This window comes from Etheostoma spectabile, chromosome 15 (genome assembly GCF_008692095.1).
Source record: "Etheostoma spectabile isolate EspeVRDwgs_2016 chromosome 15, UIUC_Espe_1.0, whole genome shotgun sequence".
Classification (NCBI taxonomy): Eukaryota; Metazoa; Chordata; class Actinopteri; order Perciformes; family Percidae; genus Etheostoma; species Etheostoma spectabile.
In genome coordinates, this window is record NC_045747.1 from 8,932,554 (window position 1) to 8,954,231 (window position 21,678).

Genomic DNA, 21,678 nt, shown 5'->3' on the forward strand with positions numbered 1-21,678 from the left:
CACTTGTTGATTCTTCACAAAAAAATATAGTTTTAAGAAGCTTGGAGAAGCAGACAGAAGTACTGTTACGGAAGCTAAGCAATATATTGCTGGGGTCGAGGCACAACAAAAAGGTGTTTTTATCGATCTTAAAAAAACAAACAATATCAGTTTAGGTGTATGCTATATTTAGAATATTTTCACCGCTTCACCTTGATGACAGACAGCCTTTTCTGACGGAACTGAAGCAGTTTTCTACGCTCTCTTCAAAGCCACCAGACTCCTGACAAACGGTCATTTACAACATGCATTTAAGAATATTACGGCTTCAGTTCCCCATCAGATAGGGCTGTCAGATAGCATGGTAAAGTGGTGACAATATTTTAAGTATAGCATACACTTTAAATGATATTGATTTATTTTTTGGTGGGCCTTATTTTTAGGTGGCTTAAATATGTTTTGCTGCTGCTCCGTCCACGGCAGTGCAATGCTTAGCTTCAGTGCGGTCCTCCTGCCCGCTTCTCCAAACTGGGGGCGTGCCGCCCGTTGTCTACACTGACTATGAATAAGTAACTTGAATTACTTCAGTGGGCAATAAAGTCATTTCTGTCTTCTAAATGATAAATTCCCTTAACTGTCCACTCTACCACACATTTTAAAATCATTGTAGCATCCTAAGATACAGAATACTTACTTTTGATTGTAGGTAAAATGAACCGCCAACTGTCTTGTCATTGACTTTAAAAAGGTGCTCGTAGTTCTGAAAGAGATTCAGACCAACAGCTAAGACACTCATTGACACATTTTTTAATCATTGTTTCAGCAAGATGTTGATGGACAATAAAACAGTGTTCTGACAGCCCTGCAAATTATTAGGTTTTTTCAGCTCTGTTACACATAATCTGTGATAGCCATCAATTTGTAAAGATATGGTTAACTGTAACAGTATTTCACCATCACTCCACCTTTTAAGTCTGAAGGAAGTAAGTGTTTAATTTAAAAAAAAAAAGGTAAACTTTGAATTGGGAAAGTTATTTTAAAGCACTCATCAAGATGCTGGGTATCCCTGTCCGAATTGGTTCCCCCTACAGTAATGAGTTTAGGTAATAATTAAAACCAATGTCTCCACTCGTGCTGACAGGGCACATGCTCACTGCAGTGAAACAGATTTTGACAGGACTAGGAGATATTTGTAATGACCTGGCAAAAACTACATTATAAAAATGGCTCTGCAGCTCAGTACCAACACTTTGTCTTTTAAAAACCTCTAAAGAGACAAGAAGTGTGTTTGTACCTTCTGAATCTCCTCAGGGCTGAGTGTGGAGACATTGAGGATTTGCTGAGCCTCTTGCAGGCCCATCCCAGTAATGCTAGAGGCTGCAGCAGAGTGCTGACCTGCACTGCTCCGGGCCTTCGCTGCTGCTTGACTGGCTGTGAGAGAAAAAACACAGCTACTAATAACTTTAATTTATTAGACAACCTAAATGAATGTCAAAACAAAATTTACATAAAAAAAGGTCACATGTGCTCATTTTTAAGTTAATACTTGGTCTAGAAAAATTTTACATACTTGAATGTTCAAAAACACATCTTTCTCATACTGTCATATCTAGCTATGTTTACCCTCTGTCTGAAACGCACTGTTTTAGTGGCTGTCGCTTTAAGCCCCCATCCCTAAAAAAATCTAGGCTTCTCTGATCGGAGCGTTTCCAGGTCTTCCCAATCTGCACTACTGGTGTCTCTGCAGCATCATTGCAGGCGGGTAATGACTAACGGCACTGTAGGGGAACTTTGTACTAATATATAGGTAAGTCCTTACAGCTTGTCTAAAGGCAGTTTCTGAATACAGGCTGTGTGCATTTCTCTGTGGATTGAGCGTTTGATACTTTTACAGTATTTATATAGCATCTGAACCTACTTTAGAAATAAATAAAAACGTACATAGTAATCTTACTGTTTACAATATAGGACCCATCAACCTTCAACTAGGGCTACTTTATCAAACGTCATATTGAGAGTTTGGTTGGAAGTAATACATTATGCTGGAACACAGTTCATGACTTTGAACATCAGTTTGATTATGCGGTGGTTTAGCAAACATTACCATACCATGATGAGCATTAATATGGGACAATATATAAGATGTCAGAAATAACTGAAAAAATTGCCCACCAGTTTCCTTGAATCTGGGTTTTTTAGTCTTCTAATTACTCGTCATCTCCACACAAGACTGAAAACGTCATATACACCTTTTTGGCATTGATACACAATTAACAAAAAAAACTGTCATTTGGCTGACTGATGAATCATCAATTTGTTTCAGCAATCATTTATCAATCAGCGTTTAAAATGATTAATTATAGTAGTATTAGATTAGTTCATACCTGCAAATTCTTGCTGTAAAGCACGAGCAAATGCACGCCCCACCACCTGTGCTCCCATCACAATGATCTGTGCAAGGTATCTAGCCTGCAGAGGAAATGAAACGCAACTTCATGTATACATATATTAATCACAAAAAAACAATAAGCAGACGTGTAATTTCACAGTGACAATTGTGGGAACCACAAGAGGGAATGAAGGTCAGTCAGTTACTAAGCCTTTTTTCAAATTGACAAGTGACTTTACACAGTCCGACATCAGTCCAAAGACAATTAAACCGATGTCATGTTGAGGTAAGAAGTGTCTGCAGGTGCTGATGTAATTAAGCACCTTCATTACACCTGGGAACACGGCGACAGCGTCTTCATACGCGCCCCTGTCCTGCTTGGACATGCACAAACTTACATTTTGGTACTTTAGTTTCTGCCTAAATCAAATTAACAATGTTCCAGTGACGATGAGGCAGCTACCTTATGTAACGTTAACTGTGTTGAAGAAGAAAACTGCGACAAAGACACAGCTGCTAAACAACGTCTCATGGTCGTGCTAATGCTACGTAGCATTGGTTGACTCACTAACGTCCAATACAATTTGTAGTCTTACCATTTTATATTATACAGGTCTCTCTCGGGCAATGTGCAGCTTCTATTTTCACACATGTTTCCCAACGAAGGTTAGATAAGGGTCAAAGTTCAAGGAAGCATTGTCATTACAGGATTCAAGATGAACCAGGTAAACAGCGACGTTTATAATACTGACATCTACTGGCAGGGAGGTCAAACGGCAGCTTCTTTTTCTAACACTGCCAGACACACTGCAGGAAAAAAAAACATTTATTTCATTTGAAGCAAATATAAGAGACTTGTAGTCTTTCAGAAACCAATGAGTGATAAATTGGGTGCTGGAATAGGAACCATAAATATCTGTATTTTCCCAATGAAGACTGTTAGATGTAGCTTCTATTGTGACTATTAGTGAAGATGTGTGTTAATCTAATAGCTTACTTTATTTTGAAAGTATCACCAAAAGTCATGACATTTTCAAAAATGTATGTCTTATTTTATACTGCTTCTTATATTTGATTACATTTTATGTTAATATATTTTAAAAAATATGTATTTATCCCTCACTGTTTTTCTTTAGTGGCTTTTTTAATGAGCCTATATTTATTAACATTTATATTTATTGAATTTTATATTTACTATTAGGATTTAAATTAGATTAATTTAAGCCAAATATAAATGCATAATTTTTGCATTTATTGTGCCCACACAGTCTACACGAAAGAGCTCAGAAATCCCTTCAGCCGTTCCCACATATCTATTCCTTTTTACAGGCTGATTTATTCATTATGATTGCCATGTCAACTTAATCACAAAAAGGACAATTAGTTATGGGTTCAAAAAGGTTTATTGCAAGACAATATTGAAAAAGAATTAAACTATTTCTCAAGTACGACAAACAAAAAACAACAATGCTTTACTCACTGTATAGAAGGCAACTTAATTCATTACAACTATTAGTAGTTATGGCATTCGAGAATCACCAACATATACAGCGTACATCACACCAACACCAATGACACCTGCAGTTTACCTGTACAACATGACGTGCACAACCATGCACGGCTGAATAGCTGGTTCCTTTCAGTCCATCAGAGGTTGTTAACAAATGGTGGGTTCAAGCCTGGATTATTGACAATATTGCTGTAGCCCTGCTTGTAAATTACATAATACATGTTTTGGCTGCACTGTAAGATATTAATACTGTACTGTTATTGTCTTATTAACACCATGACTACTTACTACTAGTAGACATTAGATAAGAAAATTATCTGAGCAACATCTCCAAACAGTCTGAAAACCTACAAAGATCACAATTAAAAGTTGCCCTGCAAAATAGAAAAGAAAGGAAAGAAGAGTATACAAAGACCCCTCTAAAAACTCCAATTGGGAGGTTGTTTGGCTTTACATACACAACATCCCAATTTAATTGAGCTTCAACCCCTACTTATAAGACTATCAGATAGAAAAACATTCAATCAAATTTAACTTGTACAAATACAGTAACGCAATATTGTTAAAATGGCCTTTTATTCTATCATTGACTAACAAAGACAAAGTGAACTTGAAGCGCCCATATCTTTTCACCCTGTATGTTTAGGTCTCTGTTTTAGCTACAGAGTGAGACATCTCAATTATTTACTATTTTTGTTGGGAGTCGCACATGCGCAGTAGGTAGGTAAGATCACATCAGCTAGATAACAGTTTCTCCAACTCTGGTCAGTACAAGGCAGGATTAGCTGGGAGACTTCTTCTAAACGAGAGCGCACTTGTGGAACACCTGCAGAACAGGGACATGGAAGTAGTTCTTTTGTAGATAATGGTGAACTAGTGTGTTGTAGCAGTGTTTTGCCATTGAGATGTTTTTTTTCCCCAAGTCTGTATGCATGTGGAAGCACCAGAGACACAAAATAATACCCCAAATCTCAGAAAAAGTAATTTTTCCATATTATGGGCACTTTAATGTTGTTGTCATAAGAAATTCCAGTTCATGGTTAAACATGAACACTGGTGACCCTGTTGTATCCACAGTGTGTTTTTTGCTGCTGAAGGCTCGAACATGTTACAGTGATCATGTGTGTGTTTTACCTGATCAAACAGGAAGACAAGTTTTTTTTGTTTTTTTTTCAGATTCACAATGTTCACTTTTTCAATGAGATAATTAACAACATTACATCTATCCAACAAAAAATTGTGGCTGAGCGTGATCATATGACTGGCCAGTAGAAAAAGCAAGCGGTGGTCCACAGCTGAGGTAAAAGTGCACACACAGAAAAAAATTGTTGTACGCAATGGTACACACCCTGGTATCTTGATATCAGAAAATAACAAACAGGGCATAAGAGGAGGCCATTATTATTATAATTATTTTTTTTTTTTTAAGGACACATGGACAGGACACCTAAGAGCGTTTTATTATGCTCAAACCATGGTCAAATACCAAAGACAAAAATAAAAGCTGCGCTAAATTACCCATCCACTAAAAATGCTGTGTTAGATCTGTTATAACTGATCATGTAACATAAAGCAGAAGTATTATTGCTATGATTACCTGCTGTTTAATTCACCTTGCACTGATTTAGAAGGGTGATGTCCCAGAAATGTTTGAGGTTCCTGATGTATGATTTAAATGGACTTTTTTTCTGAAATTTACTGTTATGTATCCTGAATAGTGTGACATAATGTTGTTATGACTTTAACATAAGAAATTACTGTGTCAGAGTTATCCCAGAGGATTTCTGAAATATTTAAGAATTGCTGCTGAAAATGACTTTCATATCAAATTTCATGCAGTTGGATTGTGATGATTTTTTTCCCCATTTTGTTTATATTTTCACATTGTACAATACTCTTTGTGCTGAGATGTGAGCTGATTAAGCTCAGAGGACATGTGGGTGGCACCAACACACACAAATGGCAACGTAACTTGACAGTAGATCTGTTCTCTCCTCTTTGCTGTTGGCACCATGATTGAACCAAAGGCAAGATGGCGTCCCCTTTAGTCATCCTGGATGACACAAAAGATGTAGTTAGCAAAATTGATTGGAGACTTGTAATAAATTAGCTTTCCTTTAATAACTCATCTGTCTCAGTATTTGATGTTAAGCTATCAGCGTTCAAATGAACCCTATTGTGATGACATGAGGATATTGTGTTATATTTTACAAAACCGTGTTGTTGAAGCTAATGGTAAAAAAAAGAATAATAAAAAAGAGGTGTTCAAGTATGTTGCTGATGTAATGCATACCACTGAAATACCTTTTCCACTGAACATATGCAAATTATTTTAAGTACTCATTATGCACATTTTCAGGTTCATAATTGTATTTAGATGTTATATCAGAATAGGTTTACATGGTTTCATTTTTAATATACACATTTTTGTTGTACTGCACATTGCTGCAGCTCCTCTTTTCACCCTGTGTGTTGAGCTCTCTGTTTTAGCTAAAGAGTGTAAAAGCAGAGGTAAAGGCTGGAATAAGACTGAGATGTTGGAGCAGTTTATGAACAGTGTTTTCTGTTGGAGATGGTAAGTCCCTTTGGGCTGGGATTTTTCACTTTGTAAACCTATTACATGCACAAAAAATACATATAACACAATAAAGGAAAGGGAAAATGCCAAAAAGCACAATATGAGGACTTTAACTTATATGTGATTTTGTCATCTACTTATCTTACATTATGTGTAATTCCACTTATGTGTAAACATTAAACAACGGACAATGGAAATAAGTCAAAAATCGTTCTATGCCTGACAAAGTCTCATATGTTGTATTTTCTTAATATATTATGTCAATAAACCCAAACAAGAAGCCAAAGTTTAAAAACATTGGTACTGTAACTGTCTGAGGGACAGTGCTATTGAGACTTACACGTTAGTCCATATTGTTTGATAATTCCATTAATCTGTGAATTCATACGGTAATTAAAAACCTTAAGAATGAACAATAAATAAGTTTAAAAATGGATGTTTGATTTAAAATTGTACTAGAATGTTTTACATTAAAAATATGTTTACATTTTGTTCTTTATTACAAATGCTATTTTTTATGTTTAAGTAAAAGGTCAAATTACCAGAGTTTAGGGAAGGCCTCACCTGTTGCATTGTGGGAAGAAGTATAAAGAGAGAGCCAACGTGGCTGCAGAGGAAAAATGTATGGGCTCAAACTAAGATTTGTACAGTCCAAGAAGCGCACACGTTAATTGTACTTTTGTATTTCAGCCTTGTTACATTTGTTTAATATTTGTTGGAACTTCTTTGTATTTAATGCACTTTCCGTACTGTTGTGACGCTAATATTGTGGGGCCCGTCTAGTTAAAGAAACATGTGTAAGAGATTGTAAAATGACTGAAAGTATATTTGACTTATTGTATTTTATGTGTTTATTTTCTTTTGTAGTTTTCACGGTGTCTTGTGGATGGAAATGTGGAAATAAATGTTAAAAGGACATCTGTATGATGCGTGGCCGTATTCAATTGGACCATTGTATTTACAGGTACTAATTGTGGGATATTCATTTTAGCCACCCAGATACAAATGTCCGTATTTATCAGTTATGAAGGTTTTTAATTTCCTGAAAAAACCCAGCTTTAATTTCTTTAGACATTTGAAGTCATGACTGGTGCTAGAAACAAGTTAAACCTGCAATAGATCCCTTGTCAAATAAAAACATAACCATAACCATAAAACACTGCATCCTCTCAGAACACAATCGTGAGAAAAAAACTATTATGAGAATCACATTAGTAGCTTTTCCTGCAAATTTCCATAGCAGTTCAAAATAAATTATTCATAATGTAACTGGTACCGTTGTAGCATAGTGTATAAAGTGCAGCTTAAATGATGAACACAATTTCTGTCATTAAAGACGAGACTTTAGAGTTGCAGTTTCCATCTTATTCACTCACCCACTCATCCTCGTCCACACCCTCAAAGGACGCTTGTGGCAGCGGATCGTCCATGTTCCCCAACTTAGCCACCATGGCACTGAGAAGCTGGGCCACACAAACGCACATTCAGTATTCCCATCAGAAGGCACAGGTACTTTTATTTAGCCACTACTACACATACGTGGAGATTTTGATGTGAAGAATATGTATAATAGATGACTGACATACTAGATGCAGCTCATCCTCACCTCCTCTTTCTTCTGTTCATCAGTCTTCTCTTCCAGGTAAACAGAGGACGGCAGGTATTTTCTAACTGGAGCCTCTTTAGGGGCCTCACTCACTGATATAAAAAACACACAGCGTCAAAATCAGAAACATACCAGGACATATCCAATACTACATGTATAGTAAGCCTCTTCATCTCAGTAGAGAGCTATGTTAGACCAGTGGGTCTTAACATTTTCGAGTCGTGACCCCCAAATATAAGGAAGTTGGTGTTTGAGACCCCACCCCCTAACAATGCGAGAGAGCTGCAAACCAGTGTAAACAGCCGTTTCTATGCGCCTTTCCATGCTGATTTTGAGTGATGTGTATTGTGAATGCTCTGATTTAAACATGTAAACAAATAATTCTCTGCTTTAAGGACAGTTTAGTTTTAGTTTTAGCAGCTAGCACCTAGCCTTGTCCAATGAGCTCCAGGCTCTGTGGATGTTTGATGTGTTTGTGACTTGTTTTCTCCCCCGACCCACCTTCTGACCCTTTTCTGTGTTCTAGGTACCAAACTCACACAATAATTTTAAAACCATTACCCAGTCTAGAATATATTATTAGGGGTCCAAGCCCGAGGATGCGTGCACCACAGTAATCGCAAGGCGATACGCGGTTCACACAGCAGGGCTGTGGAACCCTATTGTTTTCGGTAGGTTTCTTATTCTTCTTCATTATTCTTCTCCGCATAAAAGTGGTGCTGCAGCCTAAACTGTACATGGTGGAGACACGCCAATTTCAGGACTGGTCCAAAAGTCCGCAAAGACCTCAGCCACACTTCCACCACTAGGTGGCGCTATACCAGGACAAAACGCGTTTTGCCCTATAACTCGCAAACCGTACATCGGAAATTTAAAAACCTTACATCCACGCGTTCCCTGGATCCTACTGAATCTCTTGATATAGGCCACGCCCATTTCCGCCTAGACTTTTATGCGTGAAAAATCGCGATTTATGGAAAACCTACTTTTTCTAACTCCTCCGAGACCGTGCAATGGATCTGCACGAAACTTGCCACATAGCATCTCCAGACCCACCTGACAAAAGTTTGCATAAAGATTTTTTATAGGATAAAAATTGCGCGTGTTACGCGCCACAATTTTAGTTGGTAGCTATGAAAACATTGCCGTTGCCATATCTCGGCCAAAATAAATGCTATAAAAGCAAAACTTTACGTATTACTGCTATGACCCCCTGAGGCTCTGTACCAAATTTCATGAACATTGGCCCCTAGGGGGCGCTACAAAAAAAAAGTGGGTTTTTCACGAACGTACTTTGCCATATCTCGCCAAAATCGTGGTATCACCACACCAACTTGGGGTGATTGTTTGGCATGCGCCGCCCGAGGCTCTCTGCCAGATTTGGTAGACAGGCCCTTCGGGGGCGCTCTAATCAACATAGGACATTTCCCCGGGTCGCTGGGGACGACTGGCGCGGGGAGGCTTGGACCCCGTTGAAACTGCGTGCAGTTCTAGTTTCATTTTTTTCTCCCCAACTATTTGGCAACCCACAGAAAGTTTCTTGCAACCCCCTTGGGGTCTTGACCCCCAGTTTAAAAACCACCGTGTTAGACAACATCCCAAAGTGCGTATACATATGGTTTGTGTCAGCACCTGGGATCATGTCTTTAGGCTTTAGGCTGATCTTTTTGTGTTGGCCGTTGGAGCCTGACAGCCAGGCAGAGGCAGTCAGTGCCGGTTCCCAACAGACGGCGGTGTCTGTGTACACATCGTCCTGGAAAAACTCTTTCTGGAGACACAGAGCCACAAGCATAGAGTTATTTATAATTTATACAGCTAAAGCAATAGCCATTTATTGGAAATAACCATCAGGAAATAAGGTATGCAGTACTAAGTCCACTAGGTGGTGGTGTTGGCACACCTTGACTCGTGGCACTCTGAAGGCCACTGGCTCAATGGTTGTCTTGGTGAGCAACAGTCCAACAGCTATTTCCACATCACGCACATTGCACTCGGTCTTGGGCAGAAAGGCCAAGCCCTGCAAACAGGACACAATTAGTAAGTGTCAGCAAAAAAAAACACACATACAGCATTAAAAACATGGTACTGCTTTAAGAATGTTATTGTAACCACTCTGGTTGTTCATGTACAGTATGTAGATGCATGGTGACTAGCAGATCAATTGTAATATGACAAATATAAATGAACATAAGAGGGAGTTCAGCTTCAATACCTTGTGTGGCTCAGGAGAGTTAAAACTGCTGCACTCAATAAAGTATGGCTCTTCAGGAAACATCTCATAAATGTGCACTCTGGTATCACCCTGGAAAACAAATTAAGCACACATGTTAGATCTAAATGTTGTTCTCAGTTTTAAATTTCAGATATACCTTCTACTGTATACAACTATATTTTGTTATTTGCTTACTTTTGCAGTGAGGATGACCACACTGGTGTCGGGGTCGTAGAAAGGGATGAGCGTAGAGGGGGAGATGTCTATAGAGGTGCTGGCTACGGCTCCAGAGGACAGGGAGTCAGCAGAGTACAGGTAGAGTACTCTCTCACTGCGACTGCACAAGGACAACAAGAAAGAGTCGGTGGTGAACTTTTCTTGACTGACCCACTGTTGCTCTAAAAACACGGAATTATGATGCCTTTAAACACAAGATTTAACACTTATCTGAACTGTTTCAGTAAAAATAAAATAATAGTTTGCCCTTAGTGCCTGAGCCTCACATTATAAGTTGCCTGCTTTATTATGCTTTAACAGAAAAAGGCATTCGCCATGGTCAGTACCTGTCAAATCCTGACACCAACAGGTACTTGCCCTCACACACCCACACCACACGAGCTCCCCTCTGGCCCTCAGGACCTGGGCCCTCCTGAAAAAGAAATGTAAGAATGACAATACATCGAATATATGCTATCTATAGATTATCACATATACATCTCATTGTTTACTCAGGAAGGAAAGTATACTTTATTAATTACAATTTTATTTTAAGTATGTACATTTCATTATTTTCAGGCTATTCATAGATAATACACACCTAAAGACAAATCTCTTTTTTTCCTTCTTTTTCTTTATTAAATCCTCCCATATTCTCCAATGTTCTGTACATACCTGCACCGGTGCAGTGGACTTGCGGGGGTCATAGATACGAACTTTCCCATCTTTACACACTGTGGCCAGGAGCTTGCCATCTGGGCTCCATGCCATGCCAAAGACCTGAATATAACCCACAAGAGGAAACAAGAAAGAAAGAAGAAGAAAGCTCAGAGACTAAAATGGACAGCTGTATTTACAGTACATTACAGATAAGGATGTATTTACGTCAGCATGTGTAAGCGAACATATCATCATCATCATAAATACTAAAAACTGTTGTGCAAACAGTCTATAGCTATGATATTTGGCTTATTTAGTGTCTTAGTCACCCACCTGTTCCTGGTGTCCACTGAGAAGTTTGACCTGTTCTCCGCTCTCCAGGTTCCACAGTCTGACTGTGAGATCGTAGGATGAAGACACCAGGAGTCCGCTGGCCAGAGGGTGGAACTTTATGGAGTAAATCTTCTCTGTATGGCCTATGAGGGGGTCACAGCAGCTGTCAATCAATTTCACATTTACTGTTGTATGTCAGGCTTGTCAATCAACAATCTATTATAGAGAAAACAAAATTGAGGTAATTTAAGTAAGTATGCCTGGTCCTACCTTGCAAGATGACCTCAGGCTCAGTCAGGGTCTCTTTCAGCCCCCCCTCCGGTACCTGCCACACCCGGATCTTTGCATCATCACCAGCTAGCACGGACAGAGAGACAATTGTCAAATAAAACTTACACACTTTTCAGAACAGACAGTCAATTCAAGGCGAGTGATGTTGTTGGTGTGGAGCTGGACTCCTTAAAGACAGTGTCAGAGTGGAGGATGCTGCCCAAAATACACTCCGTCCTGGACAACTCCTCCCACCCACTCCACAACACACTGGTCAGTCTGAGGATCACCTTCAGTGACAGACTCAGACACCCATGATGTACCAGAGAGCACCATAGGAGGTCATTCCTGCCTTTGGCCATCAAACTATATAACTCCTCCCTCTGAGTGTTCCACACTGAGTGTTACACACTTAGTGTCAGAACTGGTATCACATATCTCCACATCTCAATATTCTTGGACAATTATGTACAATAATTACTTATTATAATTTATCAGCTACATGTGCAAGGTGTTATCTATTCACTGCTGCTATTTATATTCACACTGTACTTCTTTATGTTAGATTAGATACTGCTTTATTCATCCTACAATGGGGAAATTCCATGTTACAGCAGCAGTTATAATATTGCAATGTAAATTAATACGTGACATGAAATTAAATAGAATAATATGTAATTAAATAAAAGAGCAAAAGTAAGTAACCATAGTATAGATGATATTGAGTCTAACTATAGTAAAAACAATACTGAAAAAGTAAGTACTTGGAATGGAATGTCGAGTGGTGACATGTACCATACTGTATTTATGTTGACACTGCACTACAATAGAATCCATCCCTTTCAAACAATCTTTTTAACCCAATCTTACTTTTAACCTAATCTCACTTATTTCTACATCACGTTTTTATGCATTTCTTACTGTAGGTATGTTACTTTACACACTTAGTCACTCTTTACTTGCTCTTGTTCCACCTTGAATTTGACTGTGAGCAACTGCAGCTAAATAATTTCCCTAAGGGGATCAATACAGTATTCTGATTCAACATACAGGTTTGAATGCTCACACCTACAAAGTACATGTATTCACTTACCAACAGCAAGCCGGTGTGTGTCAAAGGGGTCCCAAGATAAGTCAACCACATTGACAGAGTTTTGGATGGTGGACAGGGCTGTTTCAGGTAGCCTGCCAGGCTGGGAACGCTGAGGATAAAAATAAAAACAGTCACTGAAACACCTGCAGTAGTCTCAGTTTTTAAATTTAATCTCTAGGTACTGCGGTACCTCAAAGATGCCGATCTGGCCCCCGGATATGGCGAGGGGCACTGCCACGCGTTGGCGGTTGACACAGAAGCCGTCACATTCACCCGGTGTAGTCAGGTTGAGGCCACGCAAGTTGGTGATGTGTGTATCCCGGTGCATTACTGCACCCTGGATATGACGGAACTTGGAAGTCGGCCCTGGATCAAAGGTGGACGAGAATTTTAGATTGACCAGAAAGAGCAAGTATGGACACATAGTCACAGCTGACAAGGTGTGTGTGTGTGTGTGTGTGTGTGTGTGTGTGTGTGTGTGTGTGTGTGTGTGTGTGTGTGTGTGTGTTTGTGTTTGTGTTTGTGTGTCTGTATTTTTATACCCATCATGCTCTGGATGGCCTTGGCGCTCTGGCTGGGACTGGGGCTGTGGAGGAAGCCCGAGGAGAGACCGGAGGTGGAGGAGGGAGAGCGGGACGGGACTGCGCTGCTGCTGGGACTGCTCAGTGGACTACTGGAGGTGGAGCAGCCACGTGTCGGATCCTGTAGAACAGTTGGGGGCTGTTAACTTGTAACAATAAAAAAAATGAGTAGTTGTTTTTTACTACCCCCAATTTGGGAGAATAAGAAACCACTCACAATAACATTTATGATGTATAGTCAGTGTAACCTTAATAGTCTGATGCAAGATCATGTAATACAAAAACATTTCTACCTCCTTGCTCCCCCCACTGGCCAGCTCCTTCTTTGCAGGCATCTGTTTTGCTGGTGGAGCCTTCTGTTTGGGCTGTTTGTCTGGGTGGAGGCTGACTTTCTCCACCTGAGGATAAACATAGCTAAGTGTTTGAGGGGTCCCTGCAGACAGTGTAAACACTGGATTAACTTGTTGAGAGCCTTTACCTGCTTGTTCCCTCCCTTCCACCACTCCTCAGCAGACATGGCTGGAGTTGTGCCCACTGTGTTTGGGTAAATATCATCATGAAACTCCTGACCTGAATGCTGAAAAACAACGCAGCACCAATGCAAAGATGTACATTACTTGCATATGTTTCAAATCTAATATACGTGTCTGCATGTCAGTAATTTCTGTTCATATACACACCTTGCGAGGGACTTGATAGCTGATTGGCACAATGCAGCTGTCCGTCAGCTGAAGGACACGCATCACTTCGCAGGACATAACATCCAACGCCACCTTCGGTACCATGGCAACTCCTCGTGTTGAGGTGTCAGTCAGACAGTGGCTGACTAAAGAAATAAAAATTAAAGAAAAAACACACAAATAGAAGGATCGGAAACCAGAAGGTTGAACTGTAATAATCTGACCAAGCAGATAACCATTAACCAAGCTTTACCTTGTGAGAGGAAAGGCTCCGAGGCAGACACTTCAAAACAATCAACCACAGTGTCGCCCTGTGTGAGAGAGAACATCATTGGATCATACACTATACCGTAAAGCATGGGTTAGTAGTAAATCAGAAAAATAAATGTGTTCATCCCCTGTCCCACCAAGATTGTCATCAGCACAGAATTAAAATATGTATTGCAGCAAAGTACACAGGCTGCTGAATTCCTTATTTGTGATACAACTACACATAACTTTACAGGCACACATATTTTCTATCTAACCCATTCCTTAAAGTTTTTACCTGACAGAACACATCATAGATAGGCATTAATCTGTATCTCACCATGCCAGCCAGTATGAGCAGTCCAGTGTCATCGTCAAACAGAGGGATCACCATTCTAAAAGCAAAGAGACAAGAGAGGGAAAGAGACATGAAATTATGCTCAGAAACGGCACACTGTACTCTTACTATTACATTTCAATGTCACAGGTTCTGTAGGGTGAAGGTTTACAACGGCGCCACTAGATGGAGCAGTATGCTCAATTTTAGGGCAAAAGTGGTAAAAAAAAGTCAGAACATACAAGCTGTTTCACTGATCTTTATCTGCAGTTAGTTAAACAAATGCACAGTCTCAAGACAACATCCGCAACTAATCATTATTTTCATTATTGCTTAATATGCCAAGGATCTTTTCAATTCATTGATGCATTTTTGTCAACTAAAGGACAGAAAATTGTAGGGAAAAAAAACAAAACAGTTTCCTCAAGCCAAAGGGGACGTCTTTACGTTGTTTTGTCTGACAAAGTGTCCAAAACCCAAATACATTCAGTTTACTATCGCACTGACAAAGAAAAAATGCAAATGCTAACATTTGTCATCAATTAATCAGCAAAAGTAGTTACTAATTGTATATCGATCCATCTCTACCTCGAACCTCCTCCCACGCTAAACAAGGCCACAGTCACCTGCCCCCGCTCACGATTTGAGGTAAGAAGATTGAGGGATGAGGAAACTGAATAAGCTTTAAACTCAATGCGGAAAGTAGTAAACACAGGAAGTAATGACTTAGCCATGGGCATACTTGCACAAACACAGCCAAAGCTTACAAATCTCCTTCATTCTCTACCTCTTACTTTCCTTCATACTGTAAGACTCTCACTTTATCAATGAGAGCAACAGTCAGCGTGCTGTGCTGTTTTCCAGACAGGAAAAGAAGCCTGAGAGTGGTGGCTGATCTGACCACTTCACATCACAGACCACAGATAGGCTCATTGAAGTGGAGAGGCAATTCCAGTGATTGGCTTATGATGATGACCTTGTGTAATGGTGCTATGTATTCTAGAGGAAACGCCACTCGGCTGCCTCCACATTGACTGTGACGGACTGGTGATGTAATGCTCCAAGTACGACAATATAATGACAGACTTAGTTTGGGTATCTTAAGCAACTGCACATGGTGACACGCAATGGTTTGTACTTGTGCAAGAGTGACAGAGAGAAATACTATGTCAGTAGTGTAGTGTAATAATGAAAATATTCAACAAACATACACTAGTTCAGGATCAGTCAGTCACTACAAACTGGCTGCAATGAGTCTGTGGTCTTAGTAGCTCACATCCTTTTGTTGCATTCACAAATGTTCTCCAAACAACAATGACAAGAATCTTGGTGTAATTTTCATTTGAGTCCTATGTAAACATTTTTTATTAATTATGTAATTATAGTAGTTTTTGCAGTAATACGTAGTTTTCCGCCTTTCCTTTGTCTTTCCCCCTGTCTTTTTTAATTATTAGTGTTCCCCAGCCCTACACACAATAAGGACGTAACAGAGAGAACCAACTGAATGCCAGTTATGACTGGATAAGCGTAAAAGTTTCTGGTAAACTAGCCCGCCAAGTGGAAAAAATTAAATATTACTTTGTATACTGTATGTGGGTAAAGTCTCTTAATATAAACTTTATTGACCCCACAAAGGAAAATAGGACACAAATAATGTATAGTATAAATGGATTTCTGCTGCTTTTGCTTTTGTCTGCTCTCTGCTGTGATCAGACTCCACTACAATCTTGTGAAGAATCACACCCCTAATAAGGAGATAGGCAAGTAGTCATACAAATTTAAATACAAAGAGTGTGAAGTGTGTTTTCCTCCAACCAAGGTATTGCCTGTCATATTTATTGCTTTTTTATTCCAGCCTTATAAATTGGTCTTTGATGTATCAATAAAATGGACCAGTCCCAAACCTGTGCCTCCTCTTCTCTCTAATATTCATCCCTCTATCCCAGGCCTATGAAGTCAGCAAAGGGTGGCCACGCTTCATTAGCGATTGCATGTTCCCATGTCGGAGTCGGCCCCCAGGGAGTCCCCTAAACACCTCCATTCCCACACCCTTCTCCACTGCCTGTCTTCCTCTCCCTCCCTCACTCTTTCCTTTCTTATTGAACAACACTACCACCTTGCACCCCGCAGTCTCTTTGTGCCTACAATTCCAAATTGGTGCCTCCAAATTGCCTTCACTTTCTCTGTGGCCTTATCTCGGCTTTTCTCGGCTTTTCTCACAGTAAACGTACAACAAGTCAAACAGCCACATAATAGGAGTGGAGCTTTATCACTGATAATGACCTCTGTTTACTATTGCTTTCATGCTCTACCTCACCACCAGACCGTTTTCCCACAGAGGAAAACGCATAAAATGCATGCATGCACATTTTTACGCACACAAATGTACAAGCACACAATCTTACATCTGCTTAGAATACAGACTAATGATGTTTGTGCTCCTGCATTAATATGAGTGTGCTGTTAGAGTAAGTGTGGAAGCGAGCAGGATTGTTGTGCAGATCTCAATCACATGGGAATGAAAAAAAAAAGCAAATAAAGGCTTCCTTCAAACTCTTAGAAGAGAGGGTGTAAACAGAAGTGTGTATATAGTACCAAATCCAGATTGACACTAATTCAGACGTAAGCCCTTTCCGTGTTAGTTGTGTGACCGGGACAGGTTTAACCACACACACATGATAATTAGTCATCAAATCAGATAATATATGTTGAGGAAAGCCATCTGCAATATCATCTATAAAACATGAATGACAGCTGAAAGATTTAGCTTCACAAAATGACAAACTAGCGTAGCAAGCCTCACACTCAGGGCTATCTGCACCCACTAACGACTCAACACCTTACCAGCTCCTCCAACACTCTACAATGAGCTGCCTGATGCTCCAAAAATCCCCCTGGCTTTACTCTGTCATTGGCACTCTGCTCCTATCAGAGTTTACACAAAACAGAGAGCAGAGAGAACCCGCCTACCGCCTTGTCTGCCATCACCTCACACCGCTCTCTCACACAGACCCAATAAAATGACCTTCTGCCCATGACGGCAGCCTTCAGCACCAGCAGATATGATGGGTATATTACTCTACTCTAATGTGCATCTGTGTGTGTGAGTATAAAAGGGCCTGAGTCAGCCCACGTATATTATGATTATGAGAACTTGCTGTTGTTTGATAATATAAGAGATAGTGTAAATCAGTGGAATAACTGACTAATGTTGGGCCAGACAAATGGATATGTGGATGACAGACAAATGCATAAGTGGTGCATCTGTCTATGTGTGTTTGAAGTGGGGAAGTGCATGTGATTGGGCATCTGCAGCTGGGGTTGTTGTGTAGAGAAACCCCAGAGTTGATAGAGTGCAAGTGCACACACACACACACACACACACACACACACACACACACACACACACACACACACACACACACACACACACACACACACACACACACACACACACACACACACACACACACACACACACACACACACACACACCTTCCAGAGTACAAACAGGTGCAGAGATAAATACTGCATTATGAGAAAATGCTGCGAACGTGCATATATGTGCTTACAAGCTTGACAAAATATGTGACAGTCTAAAAAAAATGCACACACATCAACACACTCTTGTAAGCCCATATAGACTAGTCCAGACGTCCTGATAGCATCAGACACACAGTAGTGTATTATATACAGTGTATAGGTGGAGCTAATGAAAGCAGCATGCAGAGGTATAAGGTTATGGGTTGAGAAGCTATGACCAGATCAGTATCAGTCAAAGGGACCTTTCTCTGTCTTATATGATCATGGCCCTTAGCTAGGCCAGTCTTGCTGTTAAAAAAACACATTAGAGAGCACAATAAGCTCCAGTCGACAGGTAGGAGCTGGCCAGAAAGTAAAGAAGAAAGAGAATAGGAAAATTGGGGGAATAGGAAACTAAAACAATGCAGCTAGTTGTCTACTTCTCAATTTTAGAGTTTTTTTTAAGTTTACACAGGATCACTCTATTGCTTTCAACATCCTAACAAGCTATACATTTTTAAATTTTAAATACATTTTTGCAGATTACTGCAATCATGTCTGTCTAGAATTTACTGCTCATTCTTTTTCCACATTATAAGTTTGAAATAGCTATTTGTATTGCTAACTATTGCGTGTTAGTCTGTCCTGGATGACAGATCCCTCTTTTTTTTTTAGCTGTTTGGGTGTTTTTTTGTTCCCCAAGTATTTTTTCATCTGAATCAAGGGTTTTATTGAAGAGGATGTTGTACTGTATGCTGTACAAGCCCTCTCATAACGTTCAGATTTGTCACTTTTAACTAGAAAATCACAATCCTTCTGACTTGTCTACATATCAATCTGAAGGTGAAAGATTCAAAGCAAAAATAAAAATAAAAGAAAATAATAAAAAAAACAGTGGAGACTTGCCACGATATTGGAAACCAGTCTTAATGGTTACATTGGGCTCATAATCAGACTTTCAAAGATGTATTGTGACCTCAGCTTTATTTACTGTTCTTTCTATTTTCATTTCATCCTTTTTCTCTCTGTCATCTACTCCTTCCTCCTGCTTTATTGGCCCCTAGTTATGTCATCCCAGTCAGTGGGAGTGAGTGAGAGGTGACGCACAATCGCTGAGGGTGAAGGGTGTGCTGAACTGTGAACTCGAACAGTCCACTTTATCAGCCCTCTTGCCTCCAAAGAGTGCAGGCCTGCAGCTTGTCTAGCTGTCCCGGCGGGCCTCTGCTGTCCCACTGGCCAGCGATGAGTTAGTGTTTTAGACTGAAATTAGAGCCGTCCTGGCCTAAAATAATGTTTGGATTATTCACCAGGACTCTCAGTGTGGGTCACAGCAAGAACAGTTGACGTGTTGCTGGGGGCCTCAAGTCACTGATTTTAGAGTTTAAGGGCCCTATTTTAACGATCTAAGCGCACAGCGTGAAGAGCATGACGCAGATGCGTTTTTTAGGGCGTGTCTATTGACTTTAGATACAATTTGTATTGGTAAATGGCGCGATGACTTCCCGCTGCCTCAAAATAGCAATACACCAAGAACTCACCTCCCTGTAGTAACAGCACGCCCATGGGCGCAGGTGCATTTGCTATTTAAACGACGTGGGCGCTGGATGGGAAACTGACAGCTGCGTCTGTCTAGCAAAGACACTTGCGTCAGGCTTGGCGCTGCGCCTTCCCACACTTACTTGGACATCAAATGATCAAATTCATCAAATTAATGAAAGCTAAATTCAATGCTAAGGTAAGACGGTTTAGGTATAAGAAATGACACTGTTCAAAATTTGACATCTGAGGCTAAAGTCAAGAATCCTGGAGAAATAATTTATGGTGTGGTTGACACCATAATTAATCACAGGGGTTTTTCTTGGAATCTAAAGTGTTGACAGAGATACCAGGGAATGTTAATAAATTGTAATGCTATATTTATTCCCTGAGTTCTTGAATCCATTTACCTCTTTTTGGCTATATATACAGTATACTATCATAAGACTGTCATTAGTTTTGCAGGTATTTGGTCAAAAACAAAAGTATTTGTAAAATTTTAAAACTATGACCTGATGACGGCACTAGATGAAAAGTTAAACTTCTTACAATGCATCCTGAGGGGGACATGATGACCAAATTGAATGACAATCCATTCAATAGTTGTCAAGATAGTTTACTAAAAAACAAAAACAAAAAACTTCATGTTGGTAATAGAGGAAAAAAAGCTGAAGATAAAAGAGGTACGACCAATATGAGACGGACCTGCTCTTTTCTCTCAGTAAATCATTACTATAAAAACACATTTAAAATAATCCACTGTAGGCCTTGCTTTATCTCACCAACACATACACACAATCAGCGGCACATAATAATAATAATGTGGCAGATCTGGGTGCCTGGATAGCTCAGTTGGTAGAGCAGATGCCCATATACAGTACCTGACAAAAGTCTTGTCGCTTATCTATTTTGTAGAAACACCTGCTATTAACCTGACTTTTAATTAATCAATTGGTGTAAGAAATAGCTCATATGAAAAGCTAAAACCCTCCCAAATGATGTTCAATGCACTGAAATAAATTAGTTTCACTGAAACAAGATTTATCATTTAAACAAGACAGAAAGGTCAAATTTTGGCAAGACAAAAGTTTTGTCGCCTATACAGAAATTGAACAAATTTACTGCAAATACTAAAATATGTCAGCAAATTAAATAGCGGTGCTGTGAGATCCAAATTTAATATCTTGTATGACTTCCATGAGCTTGAAGGACTGCATCCATGCGGTTTGGCAAGGATTCATACAATGTATTGATGAAGTCATCAGGAATAGCTTGGAAAGCAGTCTTGCATGCCTCCCAGAGTTCATCAATTTCTTTGTTTGGTCTTCCATGCTTCCTCTTTCATCCTACCCACATATGCTCATGATGTTCATGTCTGGTGACTGGGTGGCCAATCCTGGAGCATCTTGATCTTCTTCGCCTTGAGGAACTTTGAAGTGGAGATGGAAGTATGCGATGGAGCACCATCCTGCTGCAGAATTTGGCCTCTTTATGGTTGGAATATAAGAGGTAGCTAAGATTTCTTGGTATTTGAGACTATTGAGTTTGCCTTCCACCCTGCAGATCTTTCGCACACCCCCTGGATGTACCCCAGACCATGATTTTTCACACCAAACTTCACTGTTTTCTGGGTGAATCTTGGATTCATGCGGGCTCCAGTAGGTCTCCTGCAATATTTGCGGCAACTGTGGTGTAATTCAACAGAAGTTAATCTGAAAAATCCCCTTTCTTCCACTTCTCCATCGTCCATCCTTTTAGCAGGCTGTGGGCCTTGGCAAATGCCACACGGTTTTTCAATTGTCTTTTGTTTAGTGCTTGCTTCTGGGCACTGATTCAACCATGGAGGCCATTTCAAGACAGAATCATTGAATCACTGAAACATTATTACAAAAGCTGTTGGGATTAAAATGAGCCATTTCTTGTAAAT

At 39.8% G+C, this 21,678-nt stretch overlaps 1 protein-coding gene across 3 annotated transcripts in view; it reads right to left on the reverse strand.

Annotated features, from left to right (window-relative positions):
- Positions 1 to 21,678, reverse strand: part of LOC116702850 (mitochondrial import inner membrane translocase subunit tim16) — a 117,483-nt gene that overhangs the window by 1,950 nt on the left and 93,855 nt on the right. Inside the window, exons 10-30 of one of the 3 annotated variants that reach the window (XM_032537342.1) lie at positions 14,697 to 14,751; positions 14,361 to 14,418; positions 14,108 to 14,253; positions 13,906 to 14,004; positions 13,721 to 13,825; positions 13,389 to 13,548; positions 13,037 to 13,212; positions 12,847 to 12,955; positions 11,754 to 11,840; positions 11,484 to 11,626; positions 11,166 to 11,270; positions 10,838 to 10,923; positions 10,470 to 10,611; positions 10,275 to 10,364; positions 9,963 to 10,079; positions 9,695 to 9,830; positions 8,063 to 8,154; positions 7,833 to 7,919; positions 2,364 to 2,448; positions 1,274 to 1,410; positions 674 to 739 (exon numbers count right to left, since the gene is read on the reverse strand). In XM_032537342.1, the coding sequence (XP_032393233.1) occupies positions 674 to 739; positions 1,274 to 1,410; positions 2,364 to 2,448; positions 7,833 to 7,919; positions 8,063 to 8,154; positions 9,695 to 9,830; positions 9,963 to 10,079; positions 10,275 to 10,364; positions 10,470 to 10,611; positions 10,838 to 10,923; positions 11,166 to 11,270; positions 11,484 to 11,626; positions 11,754 to 11,840; positions 12,847 to 12,955; positions 13,037 to 13,212; positions 13,389 to 13,548; positions 13,721 to 13,825; positions 13,906 to 14,004; positions 14,108 to 14,253; positions 14,361 to 14,418; positions 14,697 to 14,751 (2,281 nt within the window). Of the gene's footprint in view, positions 1 to 673; positions 740 to 1,273; positions 1,411 to 2,363; positions 2,449 to 2,964; positions 3,155 to 3,754; positions 4,488 to 4,882; positions 5,932 to 7,832; positions 7,920 to 8,062; positions 8,155 to 9,694; positions 9,831 to 9,962; positions 10,080 to 10,274; positions 10,365 to 10,469; positions 10,612 to 10,837; positions 10,924 to 11,165; positions 11,271 to 11,483; positions 11,627 to 11,753; positions 11,841 to 12,846; positions 12,956 to 13,036; positions 13,213 to 13,388; positions 13,549 to 13,720; positions 13,826 to 13,905; positions 14,005 to 14,107; positions 14,254 to 14,360; positions 14,419 to 14,696; positions 14,752 to 21,678 lie in introns of those variants that run through there. The other 2 variants (XR_004335270.1, XM_032537341.1) reach the window with 2 other exon arrangements.